We start from the raw sequence: 27,307 nt of genomic DNA, 5'->3' as shown, positions 1-27,307 counted from the left end.
ACTCCACATGAGTAGATCTACACAATGAATATATAATACAGTATGCTTTAGCACAAATTTTTTTTTGTAGCTTTAGATTAATTAGAAAATCTAATTTTATCTGTAATTAATTGGAATAATTCATAGCTGTAGCTTCTATGGTCCAATTGTGGTGAAATTTTTATGCTACGCTAATTATTGTATGCTTGAACTATAGTAAAAATTTCGTACTCATTGGACTATGTATAACTTAGTTATAGATAATTTTTAATTAATTACAGATAAAATTGGATTTTCCAATTAATCTAAAGCTACAAAAAAAAATTTGTACCAAAGCATACTGTATTATATATTCATTGTGTAGATCTACTCATGTGGAGTCCAATAAAATTAGATTTTTCATTTTATGATTTTTCTATGATTTACTATGATTTTTCAAAAATTCATCGAAAATAAATAAAAAAAGAAAATTCAAAACTGCCGACACTGTAGCAAACCTACGGTTACTGTAGCAAACGCGCTTTTACTGTAGCAACCCGCCGTTGAAAACCGCCCAGGGGTACTATAGACGGTTTTGGAAAGTTCAGGGGGTAAAACAGACGGTTTCATAGTTGGGGGTGAATTAGACCAAGTATGAAAGGTGGGGGGTGAAGTAGACTTTTTCCTTTATCAAAACCCCTTGTCTCAGAAAGAGCACATGTCCCTTTTAACGAGGAACAATCAATCGATATTAAATCTATATTTATAGAAAACCAATATCATCATTTATGTCTAATAGATTTATTGTAAAAATATATTGCATTTTTATATATTGGTTTTCCAAATGAGCCAATCAATCACTGGTTTAAGTATATTTACAAGCGAATTGAGCCTAGCTCGGTTGGTTAGGTTCATTTTGGTGGAACCTGTCCACCTGTGTTTAAGTCATCGACTCGGTACGGGTGCTCGCATTTTTCTGCCGGCATAGTCTTTTGGATGTGCTCAAAGGAGTTTGCGTGTGTGTTGTAGGTGTTTGCGTCAGTATTCGTGTAATTCGATTCACAAAAAAAAGTATTCGTGTAATTCGCAAAAAAACTATATTTACAAAAGAAATAGTATCATCATTTATATTTTTAAACACATTTACTATACAAATATATTGCAAGACGAATTTAATAATATTATTCCAATCTCATAAATAATAGCAATATTTGTATATACTTTGTTAAATTTGAGATTAGTTGATGACTCTTTTAAAAGAGAAATGTAGTAGGTATATGTATGTATATATATATACTCCTCTCACTTTGTGATGTGCCACACCACATGTTACAACAAACTGATCGACAAATGCTACGTGCAGCAGGCCTATTTGCTCCGGCCGCCGCCGCGCCGTCAGCTATGGCGCCGGCCAACAATGCTTCTAGCGGCGGCAACGAAGGAGAAGCGAGGTACCCGCTGAACGCCGAGTCGTACCGCCTGCTGTGCAAGATCGGGAGCGGCGTGAACGCGGTGGTGTACAAGGCCGTGTACGTGCCTGCCTCTGGGCTCGTCGGCGTCGGCGGTGGTGGCCATCAAGGCGATCGACCTGGAGCGGTCGCGCGCCGACCTCGACGGCGTGCGGCGGGAGGCCAAGGCCATGGCGCTGCTGTCCCACCGCAACGTGCTCCGCGCGAACTGCTCCTTCACCGTCGGGAGCCACCTATGGGTGGTGATGCCCTTCATGGGCGCCGGCTCGCTGCACTCCATCCTGTCCCACGGGTTCCCCGGCGGCCTGCCGGAGCCGTGCGTCGCCGTCGTGCTCGCCGAGACGCTCCGCGCGCTGTGCTACCTCCACGGGCAGGGCCGCATCCACCGCGACATCAAGGCGGGCAACATCCTGGTGGACTCGGACGGCGCCGTCAAGCTCGCCGACTTCGGCGTCTCGGCGTCCATCTACGAGACCATGGGCATCAACGTGTCGGCGTCGGCGGCGAACGCGGCGGCGCTGGGGATCGGCTCGTCGGCGTCCTGCTGCTTCAACGACGTGGCGGGGACGCCGTACTGGATGGCACCCGAGGTGATCCACTCCCACGTCGGGTACGGCATCAAGGCCGACATCTGGTCGTTCGGCATCACGGCGCTGGAGCTCGCGCACGGCCGCCCGCCGCTGTCGCACCTGCCGCCGTCCAAGTCGATGCTGATGAGGATCACCAGCCGCGTCCGGCTCGAGGAGCAGACCGCCGCCGTGAGTAGCAAGAGCAAGAACAAGTTCTCCCGGGCGTTCAAGGACATGGTGTCCGCCTGCCTCTGCCAGGAGCCGGCCAAGCGGCCGTCGGCGGAGAAGCTCCTCCGCCACCCGTTCTTCAAGGCATCCGGCCGTCGCTCCAGGGACTTCCTCGTCCGCAACGTCCTCGCCGCCGTCCCGAGCATCGAGGAGCGGTGCAGCAAGGACGACGACGACGCGGGGAATGATCTCTGCGGGTGTGTCGGCGGCGGTGCCAGGGGCGACGCCGCACGCTGCGTGTTGCCGTGCCGACGCCACGCCGACGACGTAAGCGGCGGCGTCAAGAACCGACGGATCAGCGGCTGGAACTTCAACGAGGACAACCTCGAGTTCGATCCGACGACCGAGGACCCGGCGGCGCGGGCGGAGAAGAGGTGCCTTCCATTCCAGGACCCTGTGGAGCTGGACGACGACAGTGACTCCACCGGAGATGGAGATAGACGGCCGCCGCCTCATGGGGATGGCGATCAAGATCACGGGAAGGCGGCGGAGGCTATAGGGTTTAAGGAGCAACAGCAAGTGGTGACTCGGCAGCTGATGGCCGTCCTGCAGAGCCTGGAGGTGCAAAGGGACATGGTGACGCACGTTTTGGAACGCACCGCCGCCGGCTGCTTCGATGTCGTCGACGTCTGTGGTGTGAGCGTGACAGCTCCAGCTCCAAGGGAGGAGGTGGAGAGGGAAGAGATGTTGCTTGGGTACGTCCGGCAGCTGGAGCACAGGGTGGAAGACCTGAGGAAGGAGGTCGAGGAGGAGATGGCATGGAACGCCCGGCTGGAGAAGATGCTGGACGAGAGAGTTATCATTAGCGACGGTGAGAAGAAGTGAAGTCATCTCATATGTCAGCTGGGAGCAGCTGATGCTGTTCCGGTTTCGCTTGCTCATCAAGGTCAAGTGCATTTTACAGTATCACCCCATCCGTTCTAAATTGTAAAGAGTTCTAAATATAAGTAGTTTTTACTGTACATCTAGTTATATGTAATGTCTAGAAATATTGTAATTTTAATGTTACACGACACTGATTATCGTGGTAGGATTTATGTTTTCTATGGACTTTGCGGGAATAGTGCTTCTTAGGAGTTTGGTGGCTCTGATGGCCACTGTGAGCTCCATGGCTTTGCTTGCCAGAGGCCGCGAGGGAGGAATTGTAGCTTGATTGCATCCATGGACGAAATTATGAATATATATATGAGAATCCATTTATAGGAAGGAAAGAAGGGGAAACAAGTTTAAGGGCTCGTTCGTTTACCCTTAATCCAGGTGATCAAATATAGTATAAATTATTAGCACAACATTCATAGTTGGAATAATTCCAGGGGTCCATTCTGTGGCAACCAAACAGGCTCTTAAGGCCCCTTTAAAATACATGGATTTTTTTTTGAAGGAAAAATACATGGATTTTACAGGACAGTAACATGACTCCTAATTGCCAAAACTTAAATTCAAAAAAAAAATTGTCAAAACTTAATTAGATTGCTAACTCAAATGGAAGCCTCCGTTGGGAGGTAAGGAAAAACTGACTTTTCCAAGAATTTAAGCCTTTCCAAACAACGCCGTAATGATACTCTGTGTTGATGTAAAAAAACTAAAAACACATTTTACAAAGATGGTTGCTTTAAGTGAAGAACTACGACAAATGTTTGTTTTTTATAAGTCAAGAAGTACAACAATGATGAATGTACCTGAAAAAAAGTAATTTTACAGTCAATATATAATTAACTCACAGTCGCCATTGGATGTAAATCAAGCCAACTCTTTTGAATCCCGGAGCAAGGCCGAGGACGCCGACTCGGCAGAGAGCTTGGAATGGCCGCCGGTTGTCATCGTGGTCGTGGAAGAGGAGCTCTGAACGGACAATGCGTCGACAGCACGTCCAGTGACGGCGAACTCAGACACCGTCCTGTACATCTGAGGCGTGAGCTCTGGAAGCCTGGCGTCCTCCGACTGCAGAACATGCATGGCCTGCGCGATGGACGGCTGCTCGCTCTGGTCAGGATGCGCGCACCACAGTCCGACGACGAGCACCCTCTCCATGCACCTGTCATCAGCCTCGTCGCCGGCGGCCCTCAGCCGCTTGTCCGCCGCGTCAAGGATCGCGTTCCGGCCGTACAGACCCCACATCCACTTGACCAGGACGAAGTGCGCACGTCCTTCAAGCAGGATCACGGGGCACCGGCCGGAGACGATCTCGAGGAGGACGATGCCGAAGCTATAGACGTCAGAGTAGGTGCTCGGGTGGTGCGTGTTGACGAACTCCGGGTCGATGTACCCTGCCGTGCCCATCACGGCCTTGGTGGTGTGCCACCATGCGCCATGGTCACCGAGCCTGGCCAGACCAAAGTCGCCGAGCCTGGTGCTGAGGGACTCATCCAGCATGATGTTGCTGGGTTTGATATCGCCGTGCACGACGCACTGCTCCCACTCCTGATGAAGATACCGCAGCGCGGATCCCAAGCCAAGGATGATGTGGTACCTTTGTGGCCACGTCAGAAAGCTCTCGCTGTTGTGGAGATGCTTGTCGAGGCTGCCTTTGGCCACCAGCTCGTTGACGAGCAGGAGGCCGTTGCGACGACTATCGCACCAGCCCAGGAGCTGCGGCACAAGGTTGCGATGCTTGAGCCGGCTGATGATCCTCACCTCTGCTTCGAACTCCTTTGTCCCCTGCTCGGATGACTCCGGTGATAACATCTTGATGGCCACCGGCACCAGGCGCTCTTCGCCGGCAACGTCGAGCATACCCCGGTAGACGCTTCCGAAGCCACCACGACCAAGCTTGTAATCCTCGGCGAAGTTGTTGGTGGCGGCAGCCAGCTCGCGGTATGTGTATCGCTTGGGGCCGCTAGCAGCCACTCCTTTCTCCAGCTCGATCCTATCATCTTCCTCTTCATAGTCGCTATCGCCGCTTCCTCCGGATCTTCGGCCCCGTTTGGCACGGCTCGCGGCGGCTCCGGCTTTTCTGACGAAAACACTGTAGCAAAAGCCGGTTTCCTCTCTCCTCCCCTCCCCCTCTCACTGACGCCGTCACTGTTCATCAAAGCCGCACAAGCTAGTTTTCCTGGCTTCTCCCCGCGCGCTACAGTGGTTTTGCTACAGTGAGAGGAAAAAGCAGGAGAGAGAAAACCAGCTTTTTGCTACAGTGTTGCTACAGTGTTTTGTCAGATAGGCCGAAGCCGGTTGAAGCTGTCCCAAACGGGGCCTTCGTTTCTGCCCACAGCTGCACATGCCAACAGAAAGAGAAGAGGCACTAGCACAGAGACCAGCAGAATGGTACTATTCTTCTGGGGTTGCTTTTGCTGCTTGGGTTCCATAGTGGAGCTGAATGACCATGATAATATCTGGCTCTGGCCGTTCAGCTCGCTTATCACACCAGTCGCCGCTGAGAAGCCCACGGCAACAAACTGTGGCAGGTAGTTCCTCAGGTCAACTGACATGCTGACGTTGTACAGTTTATCGCCGATCTTGACATGGACAGCTAGCAACTGAGTGACATTGTCGTAGCTGACAGTGGCCATCTTGGTGAAATTGGACGTCAGGGTGTTGGGCCAAGTGGTGTTGGTGTATTCCGTGGAGACGAGGTTATTGACGTCGATTCCAACATGGTCGTTGCTTGGATCGTAGTATTCCGCATTCTGAAAGGTGTCAAACTCGACTAAACTGGATCCGCATATAGTCCAAAGTCGATGGTGCCACGAATATATTGGAGGATCTGCTTGATCAGAGCAAGATGAGTCTCACACGGACTGTGCATATGAAGACACACCTGCTAGACAGCATAGGCAATATTGGGTCCGGTGAAAGTCAGGTAGTGCAGAGCACCAGCAAGAGCACGATATAGTCGATGCCATCAGACACTGGGGCACCATCACCGGAAACTTTGGCATGAGTGTCGGCAAGTGTAGTGCAAGGCTTGCAATCAGACATACCGGCCCGAGCAAGGATGTCAACCATATACTGCTGCTGAGAGAGAAAAAGTCCACCAGCACGATGGGCAACAGAAACTCCCAGGAAATGATGCAAAGGGACAAGATTCTCCATCGAGAACTCCTAGGTCAAAGCAGCAATAATGTAACAAAGTAGAGACTCAAACGAAGTAGTGAGCACAATATCATTGACATAGAGCAGTAGGTATGCCGTGTCAGCACCATGGCGATAGACAAGAAGGCAAGTGTCAGACAAGGCACCAGCCACCAACAAACCCCATGGAGAGAATATGAGAGGCGAACCGATTGTACCACACACGGGGCGCCTTCTTCAGACCATAAAGAGACTTATTCGCGCGACAGACATAGCCGAGGTGAGTGGAGTAGGGAAATCCAGACGTCTATTCATAATACATGGTCTCCTGCAAGGTTCTATGAAGAAAAGCATTTTTCACATCCAACTAATGAATAGGCCACTGATGAGATAATGCAACGTTAAGAACCGTTCTGACAGTCGTTGGCTTAACCACTGGGCTGAAGTCTCATCATAGTCAATATTGAGGCATTGAGTAAACCCCCAAACAAACCCAACTTGCGGTGATAAACCCACTTGCCCGTAACCACATTGGCACCATGAGGGCAAAGAACCAGATCCCAAGTATCATTGTGCTACAGAGCAAGGAACTCCTCAATCATAGCATCCCGCCAATTAGGATTGGCAAGAGCACCATGATACATCTTCTGAATGGGAGAGAGCGTCATGGCATGGAGGTTGAGCCGTTGCACTGGAAGATGGAAGCCCCGCTTGCCGCGAGTGTCCATGACATGGTCATTAACAGGCGGAGTAACTAGGACATCCATTGGAGGAAGAGGATCGCGCGACGACAGTGCCACAGGTGAGTTGCTGGGAGCAACTGGCGTCATAGAGGTGATTGGTGGAGAGGTGGCCGTGGTGCTGTTGACAGCAGCCGGAGACGAGACGTCAACCGAAGCAGCAGATCCGACCAGATGGTGGGCGCCGGAGGTGGGTTAAGGGCCACATCAATGCTGGCAACATTTCGGCCCTTCCTATCAGGATGTGGTGTTGTTGAAATCATGACCATTGTCATACTGGACGGATTTGATAGTGCACCCAAACTGTGTGGCAACATAAGCAAAATTTTGTGCATGGTAGGAAACGTTTCAGACATTAAATGAAGAGGGAACATCTGCCATGAAGCCAATGGCTCCCTGCATCCTGACGGTGGCAGGTGCGATGACGGTGCAGGCATGTAGCGGCAACTTCGTTCCTTTCCATTTCCCTTGACCGGAGCAGGGGAGGGAGGCTCATAGGCTCATCAGAGGACATGTCTGAATCCGAGAACGAGAGCCTATCCTGCCTCGCCCAAGAGGAGCCGGTGACAGGTGACTCATGGGTAGAGCGGATGGCCACACAGTGCCCAAACAACGCGGGGGGGGCAGAGCGGTGACAATGGTTGCCGCCAGTGGCGGTAGTGCTTGGGGGAAGGGCTTGTTGATCCCCAGAGCTCTAGGACGGAGAACCATGGAGGCCATTCATGGGTGTGCGGCAAGGTGAAGGAAAGGAGGAGCAGAGACGTGGACACTGGGCCGCAGCGGCCACCGAAGTTTTTTTTGGGGTGGGGGAGGGGGGAGGGGGGCGTGGACTTCGGGGATGGAGTGGCCACCGACGACGGGGGAGAGGCTCAGAATGTAAAAAACACAATTTACAAAAGATGCTTGCTTTAAGTGAAGAACTACACAACGGATGATTGTTTTAAAGCGCAGAAGTATAACGGTAATGAAAGTGCAAAAAAGTAATTTTACAGTCAATATATAATACACAAAGACGCCCATAGACCAGAGGCAGCCCATACAACAGTGATGAATGCAAATCAAGCCAACTCTTTTAAATCTCAAAGCAAGGGAGAGGATGCTGACTTGGAAGAGATCTTGGAGTGGCCACCGGTTGTCGCCGTGGTCGCGGAAGAGGAGCTCTGAACGGACAAGGTGCCGCGCCGATAGCACGTCCAGTGACGGCAAACTCCGACACCGTTCTGTACATCTGCGGTGTGAGCGTCGGGAGCCTAGCGTCCTCCGACTGCAGGACGTGCATGGCCTGCTCAATGGATGGCCGTTCGCTCTGGTCAGGATGCGCGCACCACAGCCCAACAACGAGCACCCTCTCCATGCACCTATCGTCGGCCTGGTCGCCGGACCTCAGCCGCTCATCCGCCGCGTCGAGGATCGCGTTCCGGCCATAGAGGCCCCACATCCACTTGACCAGGACAAAGTGCGCGCAGCCTTCCAGCAGGATGACGGGGCACCGCCCGGAGACGATCTCGAGGAGGACAACACCGAAGCTGTAGACGTCGGAGTAGGTGCTCGGGTGGAGCGTGTTGACGAACTCTGGGTCGATGTACCCCGCCGTGCCCATCACGGCCCTGGTGGTGTGCCACCGTGCGCCGTGATCGCCGAGCCGGGCCAGGCCAAAGTCGCCAAGCCTGGTGCCGAGAGACTCGTCCAGCATGATGTTGCTTGGTTTGATGTCACCGTGCACCACACACTGCTCCCAGTCCTGATGGAGATACCGCAGCGCTGATCCCAAGCCAAGGATAATCTGGTACCTATGTGTATGTACCTTATAAATCAATCAGTGGTTGGTAAAAAGAGATAAAGCTAGCATGAAAATTCTCACAACAATCATAATCATCGAACCATTTATCAAAGTAACCATTTATGTTATTATGAAAAAATAATATAAGAAACATTCTAAATTTTTATCTAAGAAATTAACCACCTCTAAAAAAACCTAATAAAGTAACCCTTGTTATTATAGTTTTTTTAAATACTTCTATAATCTTCTCAATATACTCTCTTCTATCATTATTACTAATATAGAAAAAATGAACTATGTTATGCGTGCATACATGTCACTATATATACAAATCATATACATATATGCATGAAGTGATGACCATTTCGATTTACAAGTCAAATACATAGCACCGGTGTTAAGTGTCACCATTGCGTCACATATATATATTTTAATTTCAAACACACGTAGCTTAATTAAGCTAAAATTGCAACTAAACACATATCAAGTAAACAGACCATCAAAACATATCAGTAAACATGGAGGATCAATGCAAGGAGAACAAATATGGATAAAATTACATATAGAGTAATTTTGTAACTATAAAGTATTACAGCAAGACAAAATTTAAGAAGGATGTACCGTATTTGTATAAACCTTGTCAAATTAGAGGACCAAATATAAACAACTTCAATAACCATGGGGCCAGATATGCTGAGTTTTTTTTTGTTTTTGGAAAGGTCCCGAACATGGCTGCCATAGGAAAGAAATATATGCGCAAGCGGCGCAAACAACTTCCCAGGTTTGATAGACTGTCAAGTTAGACGAAAAGAACTAAACGGACTACTCATAATCTAGGGGCACAACAACAGGCTATAACAACTTGGCCCCCAAAAACAACCGATGCGCAACTTCTAACTTCCTAAGCCGACTTCCAAACATTTTCTTTTGACACCCAGAACACCTCTGTCTAGTAGCCACCGTCTTGCACTCCCCAACACTATGGCAACTCACTGACCCGGAATGATATGCTGAGTTTATCCATGTATCTTCTAGCACTTACTCTATCCGTTCCATAGAGATTGTCGTTTTTGACTTTAGAGTATCGTGTTTGACCATTTATTTTATTCAACTTTTTTTACAAATCATAAAATAAATAAATCATTATTAAAGTATCTCTGGTGATAAAATAAGTCATAATAAAGTAAATAATATTTGTACAATTTTTTTTTGAATAAGACGAATGGTCAAATAAAATGGTACGGAGTCCAAAACGATAATCTCAATTTGACGGAAGGAGTATATATGTCGCTTATTATTACTAGTCTATCATTCTATCTATGCATGATAAGTATTAAGGTTGGTTAAATGTGTTGTTTACCTTTCTGGCCACGTCAAAAAGCTCTCGCTGTCGTCGCTGCTGTGGAGATGCGTGTCGAGGCTGCCTTTGGCAACCAACTCGTAGACGAGCAGGAGGCCATTGCGACGACTGTCGCACCACCCCAAGAGCCTCACAAGGTTTCGATGCTTGAGACGGCTGATGATCCTCACCTCCGCCTCGAACTCCTTCCTCCCCTGCGCCGACGACTCCGATGAGAACATCTTGATGGCCACCGGGCGCTCTTCGCCGGCAACGGCGAGCTTACCCCTGTAGACGCTTCCGAAGCCACCGCGGCCGAGCTTGCCATCTTCGGCGAAGTTGTTGGTGGCGGCCACCAGCTCGCGGTACGCGTATCGCCTAGGGCCAGCCACCCCTCTCTCGAGCTCGGCCCTGCCGTGTCGTTGTTCTCCTTCACAGTCGCTGTCACTGGTTTCTTCATTTGGTGGTTTCTTGTGTCGTTTGTGCCGCCATACAAGCACGGCTGCACATGCCAAGAGAAACACTCCTAGCACAGCCGCTAGCACGGAGATTACTATCTGGGTTCGTCCTACTGACCTCGTCTTGGGATGCTGGACGATTTCAGGTGACTGATGAAGCGGCGGCGGCGGCGGTGGCGGTGGCGGTGGCGGTGGCGGTGGCGGTGGCGGTGGCGGCGGTGCTTGTGCTACCTGTTTCTCCTGCAGAGTGGATATGAATGACCATGACAGTATCTGGTGCTGCTCGCCACCACCGCCAGTCGCTGCCGAGAAGCCGATAGCGACATGCTCGGGAAGGTAGCTCTTGAGATCAACAGTGGCGTTGACGTAGTAGGACGTGTCGCCGTTGATGGTGAGCTCGACGGCCAGGAACTTGGTAACATTCTCGTACCTCACGGTTGCCATCATCTTGTAACCGGACGTGAGGTTCCTGGTCGGCGAGGTGGTGTCGGTGACCGCCGTGGAGTTGAGGGAGTTGACGTCGATGGCCACGTGGTTGCCGCTGATGTCGCCGTATAGCTGCTGGTTGCGATAGGTGTCGAACTCGACGGCGACCATGGTGGTGTCGCCGGTGCCGTTGGTGGCGTACGGGAGGAGGCCCAAGCTGCCCCCGAAGCTCCCGGGGGGTATACCAGACTCGACATGATGGCTGAGCAAGAAGGCCATCCCGCCGTCGCCGGGAGTGACGATGGTGCTCGCGTCGTCCAGAGTGATCTGGAAGTCGAAGCTAGTGGTGAAGCTGGCCATCTCGCCGGTAGCTGCGTCCCATAGCCGCACTGGCTGCGTGTACGTGGCCCGGCCGGTGCTGTCGTTGGTCCTCCTGCTCCGCCGCGTGAGCTCAAGCGTGTCTAGAGTGAGGTACGCGTCGCCGGTGCAGTATATCAACCGATCGAGATCAGCTAGGCTTTGGGGTTCAGAGAAGCTGAGGTTGAAGGAGAGGCAGCCAGCGCGAGGGACATGGGTACAGTCGTAGAGGATGATGCACAGGACGGCGAGGAGGGAGGCACGGCAGCTCGACATCATATACGTGTACTCTATTGGAAATGTTTGCTCGATCGATCGATCTCAGAAGAGAGCTGAGGTTTATTTCCAAGGACATAATAATGATCTCTCAAGTAGAGGATGATGCTAAGGAGGCCTACGCGACAGCGTCTTTCACGAGGACGCCGACCCCTCACATAGAGGGGCTTTGCGGGTGCTCATGCTGGGAGAGGGCCCGAGGCGATCGGGTCGCCGCCCAAGCCGCGCGAGCCCCCGCGTCTGAACGACGGTGTTGGCTAGGTAGTTGATTAGAGAGTAATAGCTAATAATTGCCTTCTGATAGGGTAGACGGAACCGATTGTATAACAGTTTTTCCCCTAGTGTATCATCAGTGGCGTGTCGTTGTAATCCGTACTATTTTTCTTCTTAATGACAAAGACGCGCAAATCTTTTGCGCGTTCGAGGAAAAAAAAGTGCTGTAAGCATATATGAAATGGATGCACGTATACTAAGCTAGCTACATACTATACTAGTACACACACCGACCCCATGATGTGTGGATATGTTTCTCTGAGACGACTTCGACGACACAGTGCTATTATATTCCTTGCACCAGAAGTTACACGGCTGTCGTCGTCTCACAAAATCAGCCAGCTGGTAGTTACCATTTGATGGCTTGGTCTCGTTACAGCACAACTTGCTAAGAACGTACGTACCTGAAAAGGACCAAAGAATATCGAAGGGCCAATGCAATTTCTGGTTAGAGCTTGGGGCGGCCAAGTATATATATGTCCTGTGGAAATAAAATAACCCTGGAGCCCTTCGGATACACCCAGTCGCCGACATTTGATAAATATTTTGGCGTGAGTCTTGCGAGCCTGAGTCTTCGGGCAAGTTTGATACATCTCACTTTCACTAGTGGATCATTTGTTATACTAGTTCACCGGCCCATGCTCTCGCACGGGTTAGAATCTTAAGAGACACTAACTAATAAAAAATACATATATCAAATATTTTTTTTCTCTCTTCACTATAATAGCTATAATAGGTACTCTATAGTTTACATTCAATTTTGATAATATATCAATTATTGATTTTTATGTCCTTTCCGTCCATATCTATTGGTTTTTTTTCTTTTGAAAGCACCTCTGTTTATCAATATACATTTAGTTGAAACATTTGCTTAAACTATGTTGACTTTAGTTGTAATCTATATTTTGACGACATGGACCTGAATTTTGATTCTTTTTCCAAAGTTTTGAGCTCATTAATTTCTCATATACAACAACTATTATTTACGATGGTGATTATAGTCGGACAATTTGACGGTAAAATGTTTTAGGCTTTTTAAGAATTATATGATCATCTTTTTTATTTCTAGCGGTTTCATTAATAATATTTTCTAGGATTTTTTTTCTAGCATGATACATGTTTAGTTGAAACATAGACTTAAATATATAGACTCCTATCACTTTATGTAATATCATAAAAATCTCTTTTTTAGCTTTCAGCTTTTGGTCATGTGTTAATTTGAAATTCCAATGCTTACTATATCGCTTATTCAAATTTTTCATTTTTTATTTTATTAAAAAAATTTAGGTCCTAGGCTACCCTTAAGTTTTTAGAATACCCATAATAGTTGTTTCAGCTTGCACCACGGCACTTAAGATGTGGAATTTTTTATATTGCATTGATATTGATTTAGTGAACAAATAATACTTGGAATTATAATACTTTTATTCATATGATATAATGTTCCAATCAAATTGTTTATTCTTTTTTTTCAAGACGATAACAACTTGCAAAATTTATTATCATGAGTATTAATATGACTTAAAGTGAAGCGTAAGGGTCATTGGTATATCATTTGCTAATGATATGTGTCCTTAGTCTACATAGTGGAACATAGCTTTATGCATAGTTTTAACTTAATATTGGTATGGATGTTAAATTATTTCATAATAGCATATATTAGCATTTACATATAGATTTGATAGGTTTGTGTTATTTTTTTTACAACGGTTGAGATGGATAATTTTGGTGTAATTTTGGTATGGTTAATTTGGATGCAAACATAAAGGGTCCGGATAAGTTATAAAAGAATTATTATGGGATTAGTTATTTATCTTTAATATTTGTGGGGGTTTGAGTTTTTTCATATAGGCTTTCTCGATAACTCCATGAATCATGGTCTCCTAATTTTCTAGCATCATTAACATGTAAACTCGAAGTAAGCTAACGAATTTATATTAAATTGAACAAAAATATTATAAGTCAAGGTCAATAAGGGTTATTATATCAAGAAGACTTATTGATTCAAAGTAATCTAAGACTCTTGCTTTCATTTTTCACAATTCTTTCCCTGGTCTAATCTCACCTATAAGCAGTATGGAATAAGTACTCGGAGAAGACAAACTAAACAGTAGTTATGGGATGGCAAAATTCAGTACATCTTAGGAGAGAAATTAAATTGTAATTATCGGATCTAGCAAGATGGCCACACCTTTAGTCTGTAGATCTATCCAGCTGGTGCCAATGTCGATGTAGATGCCATGAACGCAGCACATGAACGCACCGGGGGCTAGTGTTTGTCCCGTGCTTATTATGGGCTTATGGCCGCCCCTCTTGCAGATACTTGCCGATTACAGATCGATGCGTGAATGACCTGCTTGCTCGCTAGACGTATACAGGTGCAAGTCAGGCAGATGCATGCATCACACAACACGTCTTTTTTCTCACCATAGAAGGATGTCGACGTGAAGCCATCGCCTTTTTTTTCTTGATCCCTTGCTACTGGTTCCTATCGTCCTTCTTAGTCCTGGCTCCACTACTAGAGAACAGACTTTAGAACGATGTCCCAATTTGGTATTAGCTTCGGCATTTTTTGCCCCCGGAACTAAAGGACCCTTTAGTCCCGGTTGGGGACTAAAGGTCCCTGCCCAACGGTCGTCCGCGGAGCAGGGGTCTTTAGTCCCGGCTGGTATTACCAACCGGGACTAAAGGTAGTAATACCAGTCGGGACTAAAGATTTTAGTCCTGGTTTGGGTGATGCCCCGGGAATAAAGATTAATCTTTAGTTCCGGTTTGGACCCCTAACCGGGACTAATAATCCCAGCCTATAATTCAGCTCATTTCTTCCTCTCCGAGCCCGAGCCATTCCATTCAAACTCACTGCCTCTGTTTTTCAGCTTGCTGTTGTTCTTGCTCTCTCCCCCTCCATTGGTGTTGCTCTTCGATTTTGGAGGTAACAAACTTAATCCTCTTATGTTTTATCAGTAGCTTATCTTATTTTGTGATGTAGATGCATGTGTAACTTTATATGTTGGACTTTATTATGATTTTATATGTAAACTTAGAAAATTGTAGAAAATCCATACTAGTTGAACTTACGGACCGTGTTCAGCTCGGCGAGCATGTTCTCTGCCGAGCGGTAACGGACGTCAAGGAGGAGCTTTGATTCTAAGAGGGAGAGCGGCAACGGCGTGGAAGACCGTGTTCCCTTTCTCGTAGAATCGGAGCTCTTCCTTGGCCAAGTATGGTGCCGTCCGGTGGAGAAATGCTCGCCGAGTTGATCACGTAAGCAAGGTCAACTAGTACGGATGGTTATTTATTGAAACATGTTTTTGAGCTATAATTTGATGGATATTTGATAACTTCAGACCTACAAATGTCATCTACAAATGTTACTATCCTCGGCAACCTAAACGTCTGCGAGCTTGCCGATATCGAGCAGGTCACTTAGAATTATTTTTTCCATGAAATGAACTACTTAGAAATCATGCCTTTTATTCTTTAGAATTAAATTTTCCATGAAATGAGAAACTTAGAAAATAGTTAGAAAATTGTAGAAAATCCGTACTAGTTGAACTTGCGGACCGTGTTCAAGTCGGTGAGCATGTTCTCTGCCGAGCGGTAACGGACGTCAAGGAGGAGCTTTGATTCTACGAGGGAGAGCGGCAACGGTCGTGGAAGACCGTGTTCCCTTTCTCGTAGAATCGGAGCTCTTCCTTGGCCAAGTACGGTGCCGTCCGGTGGAGAAATGATCGCCGAGTTGATCACGTAAGCAAGGTCAACTAGTACGGATGGTTATTTATTGAAACATGTTTTTGAGCTATAATTTGATGGATATTTGATAACTTCAGACCTACAAATGTCATCTACAAATGTTACTATCCTCGGCAACCTAAACGTCCGCGAGCTCGCCGATATCAAGCAGGTCACTTAGAATTATTTTTTCCATGAAATGAACTACTTAGAAATCATGCCTTTTTTTAGAATTAAATTTTCCATGAAATGAAAAACTTAGTAAATAGTTAGAAAATTATAGAAAATCCGTACTAATTGAACTTGCGGACCGTGTTCAGCTCGGCCAACATGTTCTCTGCCGAGCGGTAACGGACGTCAAGGAGGAACTTTGATGCTACGAGGGAGAGCGGCAATGGTCGTGGAAGACCGTGTTCCCTTTCTCGTAGAATCGGAGCTCTTCATTGGCCAAGTACGGTGCCATCCGGTGGAGAAATGCTGGCCGAGATGATCACGTAAGCAAGGTCAACTAGTATGGATGGTTATTTATTGAAACATATGAAATCCGTACTAGTTTTGTTTAAATATATTATTTTAGAAAATATGAAATTTACACTAGTTTGCAAAAATAAGTATAGAAAGTAGATGACAACTGGTACCGGATCATCGGCCTCTCGTTCGGTTGCGAAACGACTGAGGCCAGAACTCCCTCTCATTATCTGTGGCAAGTGTAAGCAGAAGATTGTGATGGAGTACCGAGTCAAGAGACAGGGACCCAACAAGGGTCGTGTTTTCTACAAGTGTCCGGATCGCGATGTGAGTTTCTTACGCATTTTATCTTTATGGCTAATTGACTTCCTTTTCTTGAATATTTTTGACTAAATATTTTTTGGCTTTAATTACAGTGGGAGGGCAATGGATGCGATGGTTGGTACTGGGAGGAAGATTATGCTACATACGTGCAGAATTTGGGTGCGCTTAAGGTAGCGGCTGCTGCTGATGAGGCAGTGAGCCAGCAGGAGAAGCTTATTGATATTCAACAGAAGAATGATTTGTCTGTTTTAGTTGCGTACGATCACGAAATAATTATGTTACTGAAGTGCATTGTAGTTTTAGTTTGTTTAGTGATAGTTGGGATTGCTTACGTTATAGCCAGACTTAGTTAATTAATCAACCGTGTGTGTGTCATTTATGTTGTGTAATAAAATACTAAATTATGTTCAAGGTTTTCATAATTTGTCGTGTAATACAGATTATGTCACGTCATTGGATGTACAATGCCGATCGCCGCTCCGAAGACTTTATTGAGGGCTTGCACTATTTCTTAGGTGTGGCCGAGGCAAATAAGCGGGATGGTTTCATGTGCTGTCCATGTGCCCTATGTAAGAATTTAAAGGAATATTCAAGCTCAATGAGTCTTCATTCACATTTGCTTAAGTCAGGTTTCATATCAAACTATATATGTTGGACTAAGCATGGAGAAAGCGGGGTCATGATGGAAGAAGGTGAAGGAGAAGATTTAGACATTGATGACATTATTGCTCAGTATGGTGCCTTTGATGATACTACAATGGGGGGAGATTGAAAGGTCCTAATGGCTAGAGGGGGGTGAATAGCCTAATAAAATTCTACAACAACACTTAACAAAATATGTTAGACAATTATGCAGCGAAGCGAGTGTTGCGCTAGCCTACTAAAATGCAAGCCACCTACCACAATTCTATTTCGAATAGTGTATATCCACACAATAGCTATGACACTTAGCTAAATTAGTGTGCTCTCAAAGACTAACTAAAGAGCAACACTAATCAAACAAACAAGCTCTCACAACTAACTACACTAAAGAGCTTGATAACTAGTTTGCGGTAATGTAAGAGTGAGCAAGAGAGTTATACCGCCGTGTAGTGGTAGGAACCAATCGATCACAATGATGAATACCAATGTAGACCAATCACCTCAGAATCAAATGATGAACACAATGATTTTTACCGAGGTTCACTTGCTTGCCGGCAAGCTAGTCCTCGTTGTGGCGATTTACTCACTTGGAGGTTCACGCGCTGATTGGCATCACTCGCCAAACCCTCAATAGGGTGCCGCACAACCAACACAAGATGAGGATCACACAAGCCACAAGCAATTTACTAGAGTACCTTTTGGCGCTCCGCCGGGGAAAGGTCAAGAACCCCACACAATCACCACGATCGGAGCTAGAGCCAATCACCACCTCCGCTCAACGATCCTCGCTACTCCAAGCCGTCTAGGTGGCGGCAACCACCAAGAGTAATAAGAGAAATCCACAGCGAAACACAATCACCAAGTGCCTCTAGATGCAATCACTCAAGCAATGCACTTGGATTCACTCCCAATCTCACTATGATGATGAATCAATGATCTAGATGAGTGGGAGGGCTTTGGCTAAGCTCACAAGTATGCTATGTCAATAGAAATGGCCAAGAGAGTGAGCTTGAGCCGGCCATGGGGCTATAAATAGAGCCCCAATCAAATAGAGCCGTTATACCCCTTCACTGGGCAAAACACGTTCTGACCGGACGCTCTGGTCAGACTGACCGGACGCTGGCCCTCAGCGTCCGGTCGCCCGATGGACGCCACGTGTCATCGCCTTCAAACGCTATTCGTCAGATTTCAACGGCTATGACGCTGACCGGACGCAGCAGCTTCAACTGACCGGACGCTGAACACCCAGCATCCGGTCGTTTCCAGTAAGGTACCGACCACGACCGGACGCTAGAACCTAAGCGTCCGGTCGAGTACAGTAAGGGTCGAAACCTGGTTTTCCTCGACCGGACGCATCCGGTCCACCTCGACCGGACATAGCCAGCGTCCGGTGGTAAACCCTAGCCACTGTACCGACAGTCAACGCGACCGGACGCAGGCAGTCAGCGTCCGGTGCTTCTGGATCCAGCGTCCGGTCAGTAGACCGACGCCAGCATCATTTCGATCAACTCCATTTCAACTCTTACTTCTTCACCCTTGCTCAAGTGTGCCAACCACCAAGAATTTTGCATCCGGCGCAATAAAAAATAGACATTTCATTTTCCCGAAAGCGCCGAATCCCGCCTCGCAAGCTCGGCGAGAGGGAGAGAGGGACCCAAACCCATCTCAACCCTGCACACACCTTGTGCACATGTGTTAGCATATTTTCACAAATATTATCAAGGGTGTTAGCACTCCACTAGATCTTAAATGCATATGCAATGAATTAGAGCATCTAGTGGCACTTTGATAACCGCATTCTGATACGAGTTTCACCCCTCTTAATAGTACGGCTATCAAACCTAAATGTGATCACACTCTCTAAGTGTCTTGATCACCAAAACAAAATAGCTCCTACAAGTTATACCTTTGCCTTGAGCTTTTTGTTTTTCTCTTTCTTCTCTTCAAGTTTAAGCCCTTGATCATCTCCATGCTATCACCATTGTCATGTTATGATCTTCATTTGCTTCTCTACTTGAAGTGTGCTACCTATCTCATGATCACTTGATGAACTAGGTTAGCACTTAGGGTTTCATCAATTCACCAAAACCAAACTAGAGCTTTCAGAGATGAAGAAGAGGTAGCGGTAGAAGATGATCTTGGTGATGCTCTTGGCGATGCCATTCGTGATGCACAACAAGAATGGGAAAGTGAAAAAGAGAAAGTTAAGTTCGAGCGCATGCTTGAGGATCATAGGAAGTTGCTATATCCGACGGCCGAAGAGGGGCAAAAAAGCTAGGTACAACACTGGAATTGCTACAGTGGAAGGCAAAGAATGGTATATCCGACAAGGCATTTGGGAATTTATTGAACCTCATAAAGAAGATGCTTCCGAAGCCAAATGAATTGCCCACCACTACGTACGAAGCAAAAAAGGTTGTCTGCCCATTAGGATTAAAAATCCAGAAGATACATGCATGTCCTAATGACTGCATCCTCTACCATGGCAATGAATACGAGAATTTGGATGAATGCCCGGTATGTAAAGCATCGCGATATAAGATCAGGCGCGATGATCCTGGTGACGTCGAGGGTGAACAACGTCCTAGAAAGAAAATCCCTGCCAAGGTTATGTGGTATGCTCCTATAATACCATGCTTAAAACGTTTGTTCAGAAATAAAGACCATGCAAAGTTATTGCGGTGGTATAAAGAAGACCGTAAGATAGACAATATGCTGAGACACCCAGCTGATGGGTCCCAGTGGAGAGCGATAGACAGGGAATTTCCAGAGTTTGCAAATGAGGCTAGAAACTTAAGGTTCGCCTTAAGTACAGATGGTATGAATCCTTTTGGAGAGCAGAGCACTAGTCATAGCACTTGGCCAGTTACTCTATGTATCTATAACCTTCCTCCATGGTTATGCATGAAGCGGAAGTTCATTATGATGCCGATCCTCATCCAAGGTCCGAGGCAACCTAGCAACGATATTGATGTCTATCTGAAGCCATTAGTTGAAGAACTTCTAGTTTTATGGAACAAACCAGGTGTACGTGTCTGGGATGAGTACAAACAAGAACACTTTGACCTACGAGCAATGTTGTTCGTAACAATCAATGATTGGCTTGCTTTAAGTAATCTTTCAGGTCAGACAAATAAAGGATATAATGCATGCACACATTGTTTTGATGACCTTGACAGTATATATTTGAAAAGATGTCGAAAGGTCGTGTACCTTGGCCATCGTCGATTCCTTCCGTTGAATCACCAAGTAAGAAAGAAAGGGAAGCATTTTAAAGGTAAGCCAGACCATCGGAAGAAGCCTCATAACCGAACCGGGGAAGATGTACTCGCAATGGTCAAGGATGTGAAAGTAGTATTTGGAAAGGGACAAGGCAGTGAATCTATTCCCAAAGATGCTAAGGGACACGCACCCATGTGGAAGAAGAAGTCCATCTTTTGGGAGCTACCCTATTGGCAAGTCCTAGAGGTCCGCAACGCAATCGACGTGATGCACCTGACAAAGAATCTTTATGTGAACCTGTTAGGATTCATGGGTGTGTATGGGAAACCAAAGGATTCACTTGAAGCACGCCAGGACTTGCAGGGCATGAAAGAACGAGACAACCTTCATCAAGAGAAGACAGATGATGGACGTCATTACTTAAGTCCTGCTAGCTACACGCTTAGCAAAGAAGAGAGGGACAGCATGTTCGAATGTCTAAGCAGCATCAAGGTCCCATCGGGATTCTCCTCCAATATAAAGGGTATAATAAATGTGCCAGATAAGAAATTCCTAAACTTAAAGTCCCATGACTGCCACGTGCTTATGACGCAATTGCTTCCAGTTGCTTTAAGAGGAATTCTACCTCCATATGTACGTCTAGCCACCGTGAAGCTATGTGCATTCCTCAATGCAATTTTTCAGAAGGCAATTAATCCAGTGGAACTAGCTACTCTACAGAATGATGTGGTTCAATGTCTTGTCAGCTTTGAGTTGGTGTTCCCTCCATCCTTCTTTAATATCATGACACACCTCCTAGTTCATTTGGTGAAGGAGATTAGTATTCTTGGACCCGTGTTCTTACATAACATGTTCCCCTTCGAGAGGTTTATGGGAGTCTTGAAGAAATATGTGAAAGTCCATTCTAAGCCTGAAGGAAGCATCGCCCAGGGCTATGGAACAGAGGAGGTCATTGAGTTCTGTGTTGACTTTATTCCTGACCTTGCCCCGATTGGCGTTCCCGAATCACGACACGAGGGGCGACTCAGTGGTAAAGGAACTTTAGGGAAGAAAACATATATCAGCATGGAAGACGATTATTTCAATAAAGTACACTACACAGTTCTTCAGAACTCGTCATTGGTGCATCCGTGCATCGAGATACATAAGGAGTTCTTACGATCCAAATTTCCAGGGAAGACTGAAGCTTGGATTAGGCGTCAGCACATGGAAAGTTTCAGTAGTTGGTTGCGAAAAGAATGTCAAGGCGATGACAATATTGATGAGCAACTGTATTTGTTGGCTAGGCAGCCATCATGGCATATCCTCACGTACCAAGGGTACGAGATAAATGGGAATACATTTTATACAGTTGCCCAAGATAAAAGGAGCACTAATCAAAATAGTGGTGTTCGCATAGATGGAACAGATCCAAATGGGAATATACAAACATATTATGGCCGCATAGAAGAGATATGGGAACTAGACTACGCACCTAATTTTAAAGTCCCTTTGTTCCGGTGCCAATGGGTGAAGCTGACCGGAGGAGGGGTAACAGTCGACAAAGAGTATGGAATGACAACAGTGGACCTCAACAATATTGGGTACAAAGAGGAACCATTCGTCCTTGCTGCCGATGTGAGTCAGGTGTTCTATGTGAAAGACATGTCTATAAAATCAAAGAGAGGAAAAAACGAAGACATCAACTCAATGATCAATGAGCCAAAGCACCACATAATTCTTTCTGGGAAAATAAATATAGTGGGAATTGAAGACAAGTCAGACATGTCAGGAGATTACGAAAGAAATGTTCGAATTCCACCCTTCATAGTGAAGAAAGATCCAAGCATCATGTTAAATGATGAAGACACTCCATGGTTACGACAAGATCATAACCAAGGGTCATACGTCAAGAAGAAATTCACTGTTGTGCCCGCATGATATAACGATGCAAGTTTAATATATTATGTTTTAGAGACGGATATTATGTAATATGTTATGACTTCACAATTGTAGATCTTGCTGAGATGATCAAACTTGGTATTCAAAGTTTTTTCATCTGAGGTCATTTAGTGTCTCATTTGAGCAAGTTTGACCAAGTCAAATTTGGTCAAATAAAAAACAACACTTTGACTCTAGTATTATAAACTCTAAATGACTTCAAACTGAAAAGTTTTGAATACCAAGTTTGTTAAGCTCAAAAAGATCTACAATTGTTGTTTTGGTCAACTTTCCATTTGAGAAAGTTTGGACGGTTCAAATTTGTGATTTTTAAATTTTGACGCCTACAAACTAGTTTTCGGAACCCTAGATTGTCTCAAATTGAAAAGTTTTGAATACCGAGTTTGTTAAGCTCATCAATATATACAATCCTTATATAGGCCATTTTTTCATTTGAGAAAGCTTGAACAAAATGTAGTTCAAATTTCACAAGTGTGTGACATAGTTTTAGAAAGTATATATGAGATTCAAGAAGTTGCGACTAGTGTTTGATAAAAATTTCTCAAATGGGAAAATAATCTATGTAACAATTGTAGATCTTGCTGAGATGATCAAACTTGGTATTCAAAGTTTTTTCATCTGAGGTCATTTAGTGTCTCATTTGAGCAAGTTTGACCAAGTCAAATTTGGTCAAATAAAAAAATAACACTTTGACTCTAGTATTATGAACTCTAAATGACTTCAAACTGAAAAGTTTTGAATACCAATTTTGTTAAGCTCAAAAAGATCTACAATTGTTGTTTTGGTCAACTTTCCATTTGAGAAAGTTTGGACGGTTCAAATTTGTGATTTTTAAATTTCGACGCCTACAAACTAGTTTTCGGAACCCTAGATTGTCTCAAATTGAAAAGTTTTGAATACCGAGTTTGTTAAGCTCATCAATATATACAATCCTTATATAGGCCATTTTTTCATTTGAGAAAGCTTGAACAAAATGTAGTTCAAATTTCACAAGTGTGTGACATAGTTTTAGAAAGTATATATGAGATTCAAGAAGTTGTGACTAGTGTTTGATAAAAATTTCTCAAATGGGAAAATAAGCTATGTAACAATTGTAGATCTTGCTGAGATGATCAAACTTGGTATTCAAAGTTTTTTCATCTGAGGTCATTTAGTGTCTCATTTGAGCAAGTTTGACCAAGTCAAATTTGGTCAAATAAAAAAACAACACTTTGACTCTAGTATTATGAACTCTAAATGACTTCAAACTGAAAAGTTTTGAATACCAAGTTTGTTAAGCTCAAAAAGATCTACAATTGTTGTTTTGGTCAACTTTCCATTTGAGAAAGTTTGGATGGTTCAAATTTGTGATTTTTAAATTTCGACGCCTACAAACTAGTTTTCGGAACTCTAGATTGTCTCAAATTGAAAAGTTTTGAATACCAAGTTTATTAAGCTCATCAATATATACAATCCTTATATATGCCATTTTTCATTTGAAAAAGTTGTAGAACAAAAAATACTACATTTTTCTATTTTTATAGGTTCAACAAAAAATTCCTGTCAATTTTGGTCAAAAACCGAGAAAAAATTGAAACATTGACGTTACAATAATGTGATAATAAATTTCCTATCGAATAATATTAGTTTTATTAATTTTAAGTTACAAATATATTTTTGCATTAACAAAATACTTAGTATTAGTAACATTTATATTCTATATTCATAAAAGAAATTAAAAACTTTAGGTTACAAAATTTTCCTATTTACAATAAATAATTAGTTAATCAATAGTATTTTTTCAAATAAATATTGCAAAGTATTGAAGTTGCTATGGAATTAATTGATTAACCTAGTATTAAACAAAATCAAAATCCCAGGCCTTTCCAATTACGCTGGCGGATTGGCAAAATTTTCAGGGTTTCCGTCCCGGCCCAGACCAAGAACCGGGACTAAAGGGTGGGCGGCAATTTTGGTGCCCGCCAAAAAATACCTTTAGTCCCGGCTGATAACAGCCGGGACTAAAGGACATTTAGTCCCGGCTGGTAAGACGATCCGGGACTAAAGGTCCAACCCTTTAGTCCCGGTTGGTCTTACCAGCCGGAACTAAATGTCCTTTAGTCCCGGCTGGTGTTACCAGCCAGGACTAAAGGGTCACGAGCTATATATATCGGAGTCTGTTCTGTTCATCTTCGATCTCGCCTCCGTCGCTCAGCCCCGCCTGGCCGCGCCATCCGCCGTCGTCGAGCTCGTCTCTACCGCGCCGTCGTCGTCGTCTACCCCCACCCGGCCGCGCCATTCTCCAAGCCCGCATCGCCGCATCCCGTCTCCGCCGCCGCACCCGACCCCACCCTCCGTCGCCGACGCTTCCCGCGCGCCCACGCCGTACGGCCTCCGTCGAACTCGATCTTGATCTGCTGCTCTCGATCGGCCATGTTTTTTAGATTTTTTTACAAAGTCTCGGCTGTATGTTAGATTAAAATGTATTAAATTTTAATTAGTAGTTTATTGTTAGTTTTTTAGTTATTTTTAGATAGTTTTTGATATATTAGATTTAAATGTATTAGAATTTAATTAGTATTTTATTTAGATAGTTTTTTTAGATAGTTTTTTATTATAGTTTTTGATATATGTTAGATTAAAATGTATTATCTATTACTAGTTTATCTAATTTCATGTTAGATTTATTTAATTGGATTTAGTAATTATATATTCTATCTCTCTATATATATTATATATATCTAGAGAGAGATTCTATATGTATACATATGTACTTAAATATTTATATATGTATATATACATATACTTATTTTCATGTGTTGAGAGAGAGAGAAAATTATATCTAGAGAGACATTGTGTATCACATGCATATCTAGAGATATAGACATATGCACTTATTTCTATTTGTTGAGAGAGAGAGAAAATATATTGTATCATTCTATGTGTATATATATACATGTACTTATTTCCATGTTGATGAAATATTATGTGTTATTATATTTAATTGGATTTAGTAATTCTATATGTGTTATCACATGTACTTATGTTATGTACCATAGTAATTCTATCTATGTGTTATCTTGAAGATACAAATGGCTGCTCCGGATGATAACTTGAGTGATGACATAATGGCGGATATTATCAACACCGGCACCAATGTGGATGTAGATGACACGAGTTAGTGCTTTGCTGATTATGAGGATATCCTGAATATGCCGGTGGTTGAAGATCAATAAATTGTCGCGCAAGAAAATACTGGCGAGGTATATTCGATTATCTATCATCTCTTATAGATACATGCGTACGTATATTTGTTGTTAATCATTGTGTTTCTACTCATGTAGCCGGTCTCTGGATCTACATCAATCACCGACAAAAGTAGGAAAGTCCGAGGGCCAAAAAAGCCATTAGAGGGCCGTTTCATAATATCAGAATTCGACACCGACACCGGCAAACCATTGGGACCACATGCTCAGACATATATCAATCAATGTGGGTTCGTTGTAAGGGATAGGATCCCAGTTAGTGCTCATGAATGGAAGCAGAAGATATCCGCTCCTAATGTTAGTTTTGTATCTGATCGTGACAAGAACCTAACTTGGAGAGATATCACTCAGCATTTCACATTACAAGCAGATGATGCTTTGAAGGAGCTAGTGAGGGATTGGACAATGAAGAAGATGGCAACATTGTTCCAGAGTTGGAAGAAGACATTGTATAAAAAGTTTATCTTGAAGAATGCTACGCCGAATTTCAATGCTAAGGCGTTTGTCAAGTTGGAGTCCCATTGGGATGCCTTCGTAGAATACAAGACATCCCAAGACAGTGAGGAACGTGTGATAAGGAATCGGCAGAATGCCCGACAGAAGCAATACCATCATCGCATGGGATCAGGTGGTTATAAGAGTGCTATCCCCAAGTGGCGGAACCTAGAAGCAGAGATTACTGCCAAGGGAATCATACCTAAAACAATAGAGAAGAACTGGCCTCAACGCGCGAAGAATTGGTTCTACGCTCATGGGGGAAGCCTAGACCCAGACACTGGCAAGCTAATTTTCGGCCAAAAAATTGAGAGAGCAACACAGAGACTAGCTCGTGCTAGGGAAGAAGCTGATAGTGGTGTTTTCAAGCCCAACAGAGAGAAGGATGAATTGACATATGCCCTAGAGAATCCCGAACACGGTGGTCGAACAAGAGGCTATGGGGCGGTTCCGTGGCTACACGCATTCCCAGCAGACAAGGATACCTACAGAAGTCGCCAGAGAAAGAAGGATGAGGAGGCAGAACGAATCCGTGCATTGGAGCAATTTGTTGATGAGTCACGACAAGCATTGCTTGAATCACGTGAACGAGAAAAATCTCTTGAGGCAAGAATGCAGGAGGAGATCAAGAGGCAAGTGCAGCTAGCAATGAGTCAAATGCAATCGCAATCAACGCCGGGAGTCACCATTAGCCCCGTTGGTCAGATGAAAAGCAGTTGTGCTTCTATGGAGCTGCCAGTTATTCAAGACAACGCTGGGTTGCGCTTCTCTGTTGATGACATTACCGAGCCTCTAACAACATGTGAGCTGCACATTCTAGATGGTAATAATGCATCAATCATGGTGGCTGTCGGGTTTGTATCTCCAATAGACCGAACGAAGACACCAAGAATCCATGGGTCAGTTATTCAACCTGGATATGCTAGCGTCTCGGTCGATAGAGTGCTCAAAGGTTACAGCAATGTTCCTCTTGACATTGAAGGCGGTGATGGGGAGAAGACACTAGAAGAAGCAGAGAAGACATTTATTCAATGGCGCAAACGCTTCATCATCATTCCTGGGGCGTCACCGCTTCCCCTACCTCACCCTAGGTACGAATGAAAGTGAATGAAATATTATTTTCCATTAATTTTCTATTGGCTTAAAAAATAATTGACACACAACTTGTTTTTGTAGCAGGGTCTCCCCCCAGCCTAGCCTAATCATTCATTCCCCATCTCATCACAGCGTCGCGGGGAGCGAGACGACTTCATCCCCACGGCGATCGCTAACTCCTACACCGGCCCCATCGCCTCCACAACGATCTCCAACTCCTACACCGGCCCCACCGCCTCCACAACGATCTCCAACGCCT

At 44.9% G+C, this 27,307-nt stretch overlaps 1 protein-coding gene and 2 pseudogenes across 1 annotated transcript; 1 reads left to right on the top strand and 2 right to left on the bottom strand.

Annotated features, from left to right (window-relative positions):
- Nucleotides 1–1,253: 1,253 nt before the first annotated feature.
- LOC136531271 (serine/threonine-protein kinase BLUS1-like) lies at nt 1,254–3,322 on the top strand (annotated as a pseudogene).
- A 642-nt stretch (nt 3,323–3,964) lies between these two features.
- Nucleotides 3,965–7,065, bottom strand: LOC136531266 (L-type lectin-domain containing receptor kinase IX.1-like). The gene is made up of 3 exons (XM_066523933.1): nt 6,815–7,065; nt 5,442–5,875; nt 3,965–5,172 (listed from the first exon to the last, which is right to left on the bottom strand). The coding sequence occupies exons 1-3, from the start codon at nt 7,063–7,065 to the stop codon at nt 3,965–3,967; spliced, it is 1,893 nt and encodes a 630-aa protein (XP_066380030.1).
- A 968-nt stretch (nt 7,066–8,033) lies between these two features.
- Nucleotides 8,034–11,611, bottom strand: LOC136531265 (L-type lectin-domain containing receptor kinase IX.1-like; annotated as a pseudogene).
- Between the last annotated feature and the right edge of the window lie 15,696 nt (nt 11,612–27,307).

The sequence above is a fragment of the Miscanthus floridulus genome, unplaced genomic scaffold (assembly GCF_019320115.1).
Source record: "Miscanthus floridulus cultivar M001 unplaced genomic scaffold, ASM1932011v1 fs_313_1, whole genome shotgun sequence".
NCBI lineage: Eukaryota > Viridiplantae > Streptophyta > Magnoliopsida > Poales > Poaceae > Miscanthus > Miscanthus floridulus.
The sequence above is the reverse complement of the archived record's forward strand: the minus strand, read 5'-3'. Positions and strand labels throughout refer to the sequence as shown.